Genomic DNA, 13,315 nt, shown 5'->3' on the forward strand with positions numbered 1-13,315 from the left:
CAGTGAGTATTTATTGAGGACCCGCTGTCTGACAGACCTGTGCCGGTTGCTGAGGGGGATACAGAGGCACAACAAGCCTCTGGTCCTGAAGAGCCCTTGATCCCATTGGGTCATGTGGGGTAAATATGTTTGAAGGGTTACATGAAAGGACAGAGCAGGAAACACAAAAGGCCAAATGGAAAGCCCCAGAGAACAAGCTGGGTTCAGAGGTTCACAAGGCATCAGGTCGGCGGGGGAGGGGGGGTAGGGTGGGTCCAGAGCTGGCAATGGGCGGCCACCTTTCAGATCTGGCCTGTCTCAGGCCACATGCTGGTTGATGGGCTTCTTACAGACCCAGTGATAGGGGGTGTCACAGTGCATGTCATTCCACTTCTGCTCAATATGGACACAGTCTTCTGTCTGCCCATCCTGGTGCCGCCAGTTGTCTGGCTGATTTGTGCCCCAAAACCTGGAAACAAGACAGCTTTATTCCGCCAGACAAAGGAAGTGTCCCTTCCCCCGACTTTGGTATAAGGAGCTGAAGTGACATGGGTCCCTAATCTCCTGGTGGCCGTGGATGGGGACAGAGCTGGGCCCAAGGGTGCCCTAAGGGTGGCTCTGTTGAGGTTGCCTTTAGTTACTGAGGATCAAGGGATAGGAAGGGTGTCTGAAGCTGTAAGCCCCACCCCAGAATTCACATTCAGATACCTTCTGGTGAAGGCAGGGCCTTCAAAAGTTACAGAATAGGCAACAAACAAACAAAGAACAACAACAACAATAAAAAGGCAGGAAGACCCACTCATAGGCCACTTGCCAGCCCCAGGACCTGTCTTGTTCTGATACCCCTCTGAGGAAGGGTCCACACAAGGACCACAATAATGCACACCCCACACACATCATACACATCATACATACACACATATCATACATATATACATACCACACATCACACATACATCACATACACAACCATACATCCACTCTTTATACACACATCACACATACACATCATACACATATATCATACACAACAGTAACACTTACTGGGCAGGAATACACACACAAGACAAGGACATGCAAAAGTCTCTAGCCAGACCTGCCCCAGACTCTGCTTAGGACAGCACCAGATAGTGCTGGACTCACATTCTGCTCCGGAAAGCATTGAATGGTGTCCCGTCCACCCAGCGCCAGAAGCCCTCCTTGCCCCTGTCAGTGAGGCCAATCCAGTGGTAAGAGGTACTCGTGAACTTTACCAGAAATTCCTGCAAAGAAAAGGCAGTGTTTAATCCTATGTGAGGAGCTCATTTTCCTGGCCGTATGGAAAAGGAGTCTAGGCTGTCCTCTCCCTGGTCCTGGGGCATGAAGCCCACTCCTCTGCAGGAGCTGAGCCCCTTCCTGCACCTTCCATGGTTTGTCCAGAGTTGAGGGCAGGATCCAGGTGCCCTCAGAGAAAATCCGTCTTCTCCCATGTTGACGTGATGAGTGTGCCTTCACTGGGACAAAGACCAACCATGCAATAAAAAATAGCATGGCCTTTGACAGATATACAAGAACAGCCTCGGAAGAACCACAAAGGATGGGCAGTTCTGTAAGCTGAAATGGACCAAACTCATTATGGTCCTTTGACAAGAACGCTAGTAAATTCTGGCAAGGACCTTTGGCAGATGGGCCACCCAAGGTCCATATTGCCTTTGGTGGTCCTCAAACTTCTGTGTCTGGCTTTCCCAGGAAGCCTGGGTCTCCTGCTCATGGGCCTTCCACAGCCATTGGATTAACTGGTGTTAAACTCGGGACTGACAACTAGAGCAGACGCTGAGGGGGAAGTGAGGAATGGGGAGGGACATATGCTCCCAACACTTTAAGGGCAGTCACCCATGCCACCTCTCTTTGCCCTTCCTCACTGTTGACATCTGTGGGCCTCTGGGTGTCTCCCTCATTCGTCAAGAACATCGAGGTTTGCTGTCAGTGTTTTCACCTCCAGAACAAAGCGCTCGTTGCAACCCAATAAACATCTGCTCCCTGACTGACAGAGGAAACATGCAGGAAACAGCCCAGGCTACTACAAGAGGAGAAAGGCCAAAGCGCCAAGGTCCCTCATCCCACACCAAGCCCGTCAGCACCACCCCAAGCCTGCAGCTCTGACCTGCTCCTCCTCAGAAGTCACTGAGGCCAGGTGGGCTCCCTGGGACACACAGAACTGCTCAGCCTCATGCCAAGACTTCTTGACGTGAGAAAAGTAATACAAACTCCCGCTGTAGGCATTCCAGCCTTGCAGGATCAGCTGAAGAAGTTGATCTGGAGCAAAGGTTGGGGAGGAGAGAGAACCAGGGGCTGGATGTGGATGCCCCAGAGCTGCCCTTCCTGACCTCTCCAGGGACTGGCCACCAAGAGTCACAGGCCCACACAGCACTTGATGCCCAGTGCTTGGGGGCAAGACCTGGGAGGCTGCACCCCCAGCCTGATACCCAGTACAACAGAAAGCAGCCCAGGACACCTGGCTCCATCTCTCCCAGGATCTTCAGATAGCTTTGTTACCTAGGCAACACTTTCTTTCCAGACTCCTGCATTCTGGCTCCACTACCCTCTTTCCCCATTCACTGCTATCACCTGACAGTCCTCTGCCTCTCAGTTCCTGCCATCTCCCTAGAAGACTTTACAGCCATCCCGTGGTGTCAGCCATTTCCTTGACTTCATCTCCATCCACTTCAGCTGCCCATACCCCAGACCATACTCAGGACCTGGTCTACCTGACCTCCCAATGTCAAGCTCTAGTAGCTCATTCCATGAGCACAAGCATCTTGTGTTCTCAGCTCTTTCATTCCTCCCCACTATAACGCTCTGCTTTCTAACATCATCTGTACCACAGCTATTTGAAATGGGGCCACAACAGACTCGCTTATTCATTCATTTATTCTTTTGTTCAACACCCATGGTTCAGTGTTTTTTAACTTCTGTGAACCAGGGACTGTTATACAAAGACCAGTAAGACATGATTTGTGCCCTCAAGGAACGTACAGTCTAGTAAACAAGACAGATGTAAAAAGGGTGTTGAAGATGCATTCATTGAAAACCATGTGCATGCTAGAATAGAAGCATAAAAGACAGTCTGGTCTATTTCACCTGGGCTGCAAGTGTTGCTCTCAGGAAGGACTCGTACGTAGGTGAGATTCACTTGAGCTAAGTCTTAAAAGACTGAGGAAGAGTTTGCAAGTTGTTCAGTGCCAAAGAGAGGATCCCAGGCAGGGGAAAAAGTAGACACAAAAAGCATGGAGGTGTGAAACAGCATGGCATGGCCTGATCTGTTCAAGTGCTTGGGATGGTCAGTGCATAAGGGACAGGAGACAAACTTGGACAGGTTCACCAGCACCATATCGTACATGTCGTATAAAAGAGTTGGGGGTTTTTCCCCTTGTGAGCACAGGGAAGCTCTGAAGTGTTTTAAGAAGGATAGTAGTATGCTCAGATTTGCATTGTAATAATGTCAACCTGGTGACAGTGTGGAGACTAAATAGGAAGAAGCCAATCTTAAACTGGCCAGAGATACCAATTAGAACATAGTTGCAAATGTCTCAGTAATGATGGTGAGTGTGTAAACCAGGGGTTTCAAAGTGTGGTCCCAGACCAGCATCATCAGCATCATCTGGGAATTGGTAGAAATGTAAATTTCTCATACCCACCCAGACTGGCTGATTCTGAAATTGTTTCTTAACAGTTGGTAGGGTTTTTTGTAATGTTTATTTATTTATTTTCGAGAGAGAAAGAGACAGCACAAGCAGGGGAGGAGCAGAGAGAGAGGGAGACACAGAATCCAAAGCATGCTCCAGGCTCTGAGCTAGAGCTCAGACCCATGAACCGTGAGATCACGACCTGAGCCGAAGTCAGATGCTTAACCGACTGTGCCACCTAGGCATCCCAACAGTTGGTGTCTTAACAAACCCTCTAGGTAATCCTGATGTATTCCAAAACTTGAGAACCGGTAGTCTAAACAGGATTGGCAAACTGCAACCTGCAAGCAACCTCTTTTTATAAATAAAGTTTTATTGGAACACAGCGACATTCTTTATATACATCTTTGGCTGCTTTATTGCTACAGCAGCAGACATGTTACAACAGAGCCTGTTCATCCAGAAGCCCAAAATATCTACTATTTGGCCCTTTAAGAAAAAGTTAAACTAAAAAAAAAAAAAAAAAAAGAAAAAGTTAAACTAATGGTTCTCAGTCCTCACTGCCCATTAGAACCATCGAAGGAACTTTTTAAAAAATTCTAATGCCCACACTGCATCCCAGATCTCCAACCCCTCCAAAAAAAGTCAGAGTTCTGGAGGTGGGTCCCAGGCATCACTATTTGTAAAGCTCCTCAGGTGATCCCAGTGTGGCCCCAAGGTGGAGAAACACAGGTCTATGCTAAAGCAGTAGGTAGACATAGGACAACAGGGGGCATTGGAGGGACATTACGGAGGGCAGACTTCCAGGCTCTGACAGACCAGGAATCCTCAATGCTGCCTGCCAAGCCCCTCATTTGTCAGCTCTCTTTAGCAGCTGCTCAAACTGTCCCCTCTCCCATCCTTAGCAAGTGACTGCCTACCCTACCTAGGAAGAGGCACCACTAAAGCTTGGCTGCCTCAGTTTCCTATTCCCACATCTGCAAACCTACTGCCACACCTCTTCCTCCTAGCCTCAGAGGTTCAAGTATTTATTGTCCCAACGCTTCAAGGTGAATCCCTCAGGCGTGTATGTCATTCCCAGTCTCTCCCTCCTCCAACCTCCTCCCTCTTTGCTGGCTCCTTTCTCCCATCTTCAGACCAAGCCTATCCTCTTAATCTAGAAAAACCCTCTCAAGGAAGTTCACCAAAATGTTAGCAGTGAGCTCATACAGAAAATATAGAACTTCTCATGGAAATACAAGTGGTTGTTTTCTCATCATTCTCTTTCTCAATATTTGCCACGTTGTCTATAATTAATATGGAGGTTTTATAATGTAAATATCGATTACGTGTTTTTTTCATCCCTCCCTCCACCATGTCACCCCCCCTCCCCCACAGCCTCCTCTGCTCCTCAGCCGAGGTCCTTGAATGGCTTGTGCACTTGAGCTCTCATTCACACCCTGCTGATGGTGGTCTGGCCTCTAGGCCACACACAACTCTCCACTGGAACTTCATTACCAATGACTTCTTAATTGCCCAGTGTCAGCGGGTGCTTATTGGTTATTTCACATGACCTCTCAGGCATTCGCTAGAACTAGCTCCTTCCTTCTTGAAGTTCCCTCCTTCCTTGACTTCCCCAACTGCACATCTCCTGGTTCTATTCCTTCCTCTAAGACTGCCTTTCTAATAGTCTCCTTCAAAAACTCATCTTTTCCTTCTTGCCACCTGAAGGTTGACTTTATGTTTCTGCCCTCAGCCTTTTTCCCACAAAGCATTTTATTGTATGCAATGCCTCCTGCCTCCACCAACACCCACTGCCACAACCAGAACCAACATAACCACAGCTTCCACATCTGTGTCTGCATCCAGGGCCTGTCACCTACACTCCACACAGCATGCAGATGACAGCCACTTGAATATCCCCAAAGCATCTCAGGCTCAGCATGTCCAAATCTCACTGCTCTTCTCCCTTCTTTTATTCCCTCTCAGTCAGGAGGCCCATCTAGTCAGCCTCTTTGAAGCCCTTCAATAGACCCTCATTTCCTAGAAGATGCAACCCAAACTCAGAAGCCTTCCACATCCAGCTGATATGTCTCCAGGTCTGCCTAAAGATTTTTTTAATGTTATTCATTTTGAGAGAGAGAGACAGAGACAGAGAGACAGAGCACGAGCAGGAGAGAGGCAGAGAGAGAGGGAGACACAGAATCCTAAGAAGGCTGCAGGCTCTGAGCTGTCAGCACAGAGCCCAATGTGGGGCTTGAACTTACGAACCTTAAGATCATGACCTGAGCCAAGGTTGGACGCTTAACTGACTGAGCCACCCAGGTGCCCCTAGCATAGTGATTTTCAAAGTGCAATCATCAACCCATTCATGGGAAGCATCAAGGTCTTTTGGTTTTCTGGGTTTTTTTGTTTTTTGTTTTTATAAAAGATTATAGGGGTGCCTGCGTGGCTCAGTTGGTTGAGCACCTAACTCTTGATTTCAGCTCAGGTCATTATCTCATGGTCATGGGATCAAGCCCCATGTTGGGCTCCACACTGAGCATGGAGCCTGCTTAGGATTCTCTCTATATATCCCTCTGCCCTCCCCCACCCATCAAATAAAAAAAATAATAGATTATAAAATATCAGAGTGCATCCATGTGTTAAAATGTTTGCTTTTGAAATGTGTGTGTGTGTGTGTGTGTGTGTGTGTGTGTGTGTATGCATATGTGTGTGAGAGAGAGATACACATAATTATACTGGGTCACAATATAAAATTAATTTCAGGCTGTGCTTACATTCCAAACAGTTTTAAAGTCACCATCCTGGCCCCTGCCTACTAACCTCTCATCAACTGCCCTCTTGGCCACAGTCCAGTCACAGAACTGCCTGAAGTTTTCTGAACCTCATGGTTTCACATCTTCATGACTATGAACCTGCTACCCTCTTACCCTACTTGTTTGGCAAACACCTATGAGTCCTTCAGGGCCCAGTTCAAGGGCCATCTTCTCTGCAAAGCATCTTTTAATCCTTTGTCCTCCAAAAAATTTCTCCCCCCTCAGAAGATCCCTTGTCTATATCAGAGGACATCAACCTCAGAAGATCCCTTCTCCCTCCTCTTTGCTCCTCTCCACCCCAGTTCCTAGAGCTGTCCCTTACCTAACACCTCTTGCACCTCTCTGCATGTCTTCCACACATCGTTCGTTTCTGAAGTATTGTTTTGTCACTCTGGCCAGATGACAAACAACTTGAGAGCAGGGTAAGCTGCCTTATGCCACCTTTACCACTGCCTAGGATTCAGCCCTTCTCCAGCACCCAGCCTCCTTCCTAGGGGGATACGTGCTGAAGTAAGCAAAAGACTGAAGGGACAGAAGACTCTAGCCACCCAAAAGACTATATGTCCCGGCCAAGCCCTCGCCTCCCACTTACTTTGTGTCCTCTGTAGCTGCTCCTGGGAACCAAAGGCCACACGGAGTGTCTCCAGGCGACTCTGCTCCTCCTGGATTCTCGTAGTTAGTGTTTTGGTGTCCTGTAGATCCCCTTTTAACCTCTGGATCTCAGCACTGGCCTTCTGCAGATTGCTCTCTAACATCTGGGTCTTGGAATCTAAGGCTGAAGCAGCCTTCATTCCTTGTTTTAGGGTCTGTATCTCTCTGCTGGCATTTTTCAAATAACCATTTAACACCTGAATCTTGGAATCTAAGGCATTGGCATTTTCTAGCTCTGTTTTTAATAACTGGATCTGAGCATCTGTCTGCTCCAGATGGTGGCTTGCTTCTTGGGTCTGGGCAGTGACAGTCTCTAAATCTCTTTTTAACAAGTGAATCTCATCACCTGCCCTTTTGAAATGATCTGTTAATAACTGGATTTCAGAGCTGGCATTGTCTAAATGGCCTTTCAGAAAAGTCTGGGTCTGGGAGTTTAAAGCATTTGCATTTTGCAGGCTTCCCTTTACCCTCTGGATCTCAGCATTGGCTCCTTCCAAACTGCTTCTTAAAACCTGATTTTGGGCCCTTAAATCATGGACACTATCCAATTGTCCTCTCAAAACATGGATCTGAGCATTAGCATTCTTTAAGCTACTGTTTGCCAGCTGGGCCTGGGCATTTGCCATTTCCAACCCTGCCTTCAATATCTGAATTTCAGTGTTGGCATTTTCTAAGCCTCCATTCAACATGTGGAGATCAATGCTGGCATTTTCTAAACTGCTTTTTAAGAAACTATAGGCCTGGGAATTTAAAGCATTTGCCTTTTCCAGATCTCCTTTTAGCTTCCGGATCTCAGCACTGGCACCTTCCACGGAACTCCTTAACATCTGGGTCTGGAAAGTCAAGGTATTGGCAACCTGTAGAACTCCTTTTACCATCTGGATGTCAGCACTGGCATTTTCCAGATGACCACCGAGCACCTGGATCTGAGAACTGACATTGTCCACTCTACAAGTCAACGTCTGCATCTCCATGCTCCAGGTGCTGGAATTCTCCACGTGGCTTTTAAACATCTGGATAGTCTCTTGCCACTCTGCCACCCTGCCAGAGTGGTGGGAATCTGGAGGGAGTAAAGGGAGAAGCTAGCCACAGAGGCCAATTGCATAGGGAAGCATTAATTAAATGGGCCAACCACAGTGTTCTTGAAATTTCTGAGGGAAATGTCTAAGACACAGCGCTGAGTGCTCCTTAAGCTGCCTCCTGCTCACTGCACCCACCCAGACCCTGGGAATGAGCATGCTGAGATTGTGAGCCAAAAATTTAAATAAATAAAGGCCTATTTAGCTGTCCCCCCATGAACTGAGGGGCAGAAGGATTAAAGTACTTGCCTATGTAAACTAGCTATCAAGAAGAATCATGCTGGTCAGGCGTGGATTATTTTGCCATTGTAATTGAACTTGAAAGTAACTGATTATATCATTTAGAGCTGCTATGAAGCTTAACTCCACTAAAATTTCACTATCAGATGGGTCATTATGAAAAAGAAAATAGGTATGAGTAAAGCCCATGTTTAGTCTTCCACCATATTTGCACACCAAGCACAAAGCCTCTTGATTCATCATTGTTACTTCTTAAAAACTCTGTAGACAACAAACATAGTTTTCTGATCACAAATTCCAGAAACTCAACAACATAGGTACCTGTTGGGTTCAATGGGTACCTGTTCAATCCACAGGGCTATGGTGGAGACCCTCCGGGTGATACTAGACCCTAGAACCTTCTTAACGGGCTGGCACACCCAATGTTAACATCAAGCAAGAGTCCCAACAGAAGTTGAGGATATGGGACACCTGAGTGAAAGCCCTGATCATTGGGGTGATTCAGGGAACTCACAGCCCCTTTCATCTGCATGGTCTTTCCCACCAGACCCACCTGCAGCTGCCTCTGGTCCTCCTAGCACCCGTTGCTCACCTCACAAGCTAAGACCTTATCTCAGACTTTCATGGTCTAAGACTCTTGATTCCAGCCTTCTCTCAGGAATAGAGTGAAGAACCCAAGTAGGGAGGGACCCTATGCCTCATGCCCTATTTAGGTAAGTGTATGAGGCCTCAGCCACTGTGCTGAGGCCAGGCCAGGTGGGGCCAGGTGGCCTTTGAAGGTGCCTTGTAAAGATAGACAAATACATCAATGGAACAGAATAGAGAATCCAGGAGTAGACCCACATATATATATGGATAATTGATTTTCAACAAAGTCATAAAAGTAATTCATGACAATCTTTTCAACAAACAGTGTGGCAACAATTGTCTATCCACATGCAAAATAAAAATTGACTTCATCCTCACACCATTATATAAAACTCAACTCAAAATTGATCATAGGCCTAAATGTAAAGCCAAAAAGTGTGAAATTTCCAGGAGGAAACATAGGAAAATGTCTTTGTGACCTCAGGATAGGTTTCCAACATGAAACCAAAAGTACAATCCGTAAAAGAAAAAGAAATTGATAAATTAGACTTTATTAAAATTTTTTTTTAAATTTTTTTTTCAACGTTTATTTATTTTTGGGACAGAGAGAGACAGAGCGTGAACGGGGGAGGGGCAGAGAGAGAGGGAGACACAGAATCGGAAACAGGCTCCAGGCTCTGAGCCATCAGCCCAGAGCCCGACGCGGGGCTCGAACTCACGGACCATGAGATCGTGACCTGGCTGAAGTCGGACGCTTAACCGACTGCGCCACCCAGGCGCCCCAGACTTTATTAAAATTTAAATCTGGTCAAGAGAACGAAAAGACAAGCCATAAACCAAGAGAAAATATTTGCAAATTACATGACTGATAAAGGACCAAAAAGAGTACATACTATATGATCAATTTTACATAAAACTCTAGAAAAAGCTAATTAAACTATATTACCACAAGTAGATCAGTGGTTGCCTGGGGAATAAAGGGAGGAGGGGAGAGGGAAGGATGACAAAGGGCACAAGTAAACTTTGGGAGGAGGAATATGCTCATTATCTTGATTGTGGTGATGGTTTCACGGGTATACATGTAAGTCAAAACTTATCTGATTGTACACTTTCAATATTGTAATTTATTATCTGTCAGTTACACCTCAATAAAGCTGGTTTTTAAAAAGATCATGTCTTTCTGTAAGAATGGAACACATTCAGGGGTCTGGGGGCATCAGAGGAGAGGCTTCTCCTAGAGTCTGGGTATCTGAATGCCCCAGCTCCCCCACCCCACCCTGCCCTGTGGCTACTCACTGTAGGGTTCCACAGGTAACTGGCTGGTCGTGTTGTCCTCTCCGGCAATCATGGCAGAAGACTTTTGGAAAGGGACATATGGCTCCAAAGGAAGTCTTGGCTTCTGTAGAACTGAGACACCCATTCCCCAGGGGTCAGCACAGGCTCTCTGCACTAAGGCTGGGAGAACAGGCTGCCCCACCCCCCGGGGTTCCAGAAGGAGGGAGATGGCACTAAGGACCTCTCAGACTTTCCTCCATGGGCCTCGGCTCTTGGGAGGCTCCCCTTGGACAGGGACCTTGGATGAGTCCCAGGAAAGATCTGGTTCAGGCCTGGGGCCAGAGATAGACTGACTCTTCTGGGAGTAGAGGGTATGCATCTGGTCCCTGTGGGACTTCTATGCAGGAAGATGGAGAGAGTTGGTGGAGGGTCAGGTCACTTAGGAGCTTACCCATAACAAAGAGAACCACCAGCAAGGAGGCAACAGTCACAGCCATAACCGTCAGGGTGGTCTGAACAAGCCTTGGCCTCCTGGGGGCTGCAGGAGCCCCTGCCGCAGAGTCCGGCCCTACAAGGGAGAAGCCAGTGTACAGGAGGAGAATGTGTTGTGTGGGCTGGACAGGATTCGCTCAGTCTCTTGGATTGTCCGATGAGGATAAGAACATTGGCCACACTTACCATGCAGGCGGGAAATAAAGCACTTGGAAGCGTTCGCCAGAGCTAACTGGGGGTGTGGTAGCAACACAAAGGTAAAGAGAAGACCACAACCCAAAACCTAGAGGAGGTGCACAGGGCAGAACCCAGCACAGAGAAGGGCAACAAACATGCAGTGTGCATGAAAGAAGAACGGAGGGAGACAGGGAGGGACAGAGAAGGAGCCTGACCTCTGAGTCCCAGGGCTAGGCTTGCTCTTGAACCCTGACCAGAGCAGGACTCACAGCCCTCTGGGACCACTGCCTCACCCATAACCTGACACAGGTCAGTGCTGGAGCCTCCCTCTGCAGGGTCATAAAGCCCTGCATGGATGTCCTAGGAGTGTGGAGGTGTGGTTAGGGATAAATAGTGTACAGAGAAATCTATTCCAAGGCGGAGAGACACCAGTCTGGAGCCCCTGAGGCCTTGTGGGGCCAGCCCAACATGCAGAGATGGGACTCAAAACCAGGTCCCTCTGAATTCAGTTTATTCTTTCTATTGACAGGTTGGATCCCCAAGGAAAAGGGTCTGGGGAGGTTCACACAGACACTAGGGTGTGCGCCAGGCTCTCCATCCTCACCTAACCCACCTTCAGCCCTTGCCTGTTTATTCTGGAGGCTGAGACAGTGAGGAGCCAAGCTCTGGCCTGCCAGGGAGGGGCTGGGAGACAAGCAAGCCAATTCCTAATGAGGACAGGCTCATGCCTCAGTTTTCTCACCTCGGGGCTGCAGGGAGACACTCTGGTTGTCTGTGAAAAAGTGGACCTTGTCACAATTCATATCGTCTTCCTTTATCCTCCAATGCTCCTCCCTGCTGCGGACTCCAACGGGGCTGTCTGGTGGGCCAGTAGGGATAGGAAGCGAAGCTGAGATACCCTGGACTTATATGGCCCTGAGTAGGGCCTGACCATCCTGGAAGCTCTGCCCCCCTCCCCTGCTGATTCTGCAGAATCACCCCAGTGGTGTCCTTCCCCTCCAAGCTCCCAGGCGCCAGACTGCCCTGCCCTCCCCTCAAGTCCATCACCCCAGCCACCACTTTCCAGCATAGCTCCCAAAGCTAGCCTCAAATACTGTTTCACTGGCCTCCGGAGGGGGTGCAGGTCCTTCTCAGCTTCGTAGAAAAACATCCTTGTGACCGGTGGCTGATTCTTAATCCTAGCCCAGACCCTTGAAAGTAACAGGAAGTCAGGTAAGGGGAGGAGGAGCTGGGTAAGTGCAGCAGGGATTTGCAGGCCAAAGGTAGGCCTGAGGTGACTCTTGCCCACTTAGGACTTCACAACTGGCAGGGGAGGGAAGGGTCTGTAGTAGAATAAAAAGTATATTTGGTCTTGGGGCACCTGGGTGGCTCAGCCAGTTAAGTGTCTGACTTTGGCTCAGGTCAGTATCTGACGGAGCCCTGTACTGAGCTGTCAGCTCAGAGACTACTTCAGGTCCTCTGTTCCCCTCTCTCTGCCCCTCCCCGTGCTCTCACTCTCAAAAATAAACATTTAAAAAATTAAAAAAAAATAAAACTTCAGATCCTCTGTCCCCCTCTCTCTACCCCTCCCCTTTCTCTGCCCCTCCTCCTCTCTGGCCCTACCCCACGCTCTCTCTCTCTCTCTCTCTCAAAAATAAATAAAATAAACATTTTTTTAAAAGTGTATTTGGTCTTTGTCCCAGTTCCTTGGAATTTCCCAAGTGATAGGAGCATTTTTTATTTTTCATAAAGAGCCCCTTTTGAGCATACTTGAGCTTATGCTAATGAAGTGACTCACGATGGGCCCCTAGATGGTTTCAGGATAGGAACTGATCCCAGAAAAACCAAACTCCCACCTATCCAACCCCATCCCCACCCCAGACTTCCGGGTGGGAGAGGGGGCCTGGAGATTGGGTTACAAAAGATTTGAGGAGCTTTCAAGGACTTTCCTCATTAGTGAATACATCCACAAGCCAGAGGGTGTCACATCCCAACTCCACAGGAACAGAGGCTATTGTGCTCTGGACTCTTCTGAGCCTAGCCCTAAGTATCTCTCCATATCTCTTCATCTGGCTTTTCAATTGTATCCTTTATTGTAAACTGTAATAGTAAACAGTGATTTCCTGAGTTCTGCGAGTCATTCTAGTGAATTATCAAAGCTAGGGAGGGTCACCGGAGTCCCCCGATTTGCAGTTGGCTGCACAGATGTGTGGGTTGCCCGGAGACTCCACTTGCGGGTGGAATCTGAAGTGGGGGCAATCTTGTGGGACTTAGCCCTTCACCTGTGGGGTCTGTGCCGACTCCAAAAGTCACTGTGAGAATACCAGCTCGATGTCAGAGAATTGGTTGGTATCAGAAAACAGCAAATGGGACCCAACTTGATCCAATTTTG

At 48.0% G+C, this 13,315-nt stretch overlaps 1 protein-coding gene across 1 annotated transcript; it reads right to left on the reverse strand.

Annotated features, from left to right (window-relative positions):
* Positions 1 to 11,799, reverse strand: CLEC4F (C-type lectin domain family 4 member F). The gene is made up of 7 exons (XM_030310791.1): positions 11,687 to 11,799; positions 10,727 to 10,843; positions 10,297 to 10,407; positions 7,035 to 8,153; positions 2,123 to 2,274; positions 1,123 to 1,241; positions 1 to 448 (listed from the first exon to the last, which is right to left on the reverse strand). The coding sequence occupies exons 1-7, from the start codon at positions 11,745 to 11,747 to the stop codon at positions 298 to 300; spliced, it is 1,830 nt and encodes a 609-aa protein (XP_030166651.1). The 5' UTR covers positions 11,748 to 11,799; the 3' UTR covers positions 1 to 297.
* Between the last annotated feature and the right edge of the window lie 1,516 nt (positions 11,800 to 13,315).

Source organism: Lynx canadensis, chromosome A3 (genome assembly GCF_007474595.2).
Source record: "Lynx canadensis isolate LIC74 chromosome A3, mLynCan4.pri.v2, whole genome shotgun sequence".
In the NCBI taxonomy this organism is placed as follows: Eukaryota; Metazoa; Chordata; class Mammalia; order Carnivora; family Felidae; genus Lynx; species Lynx canadensis.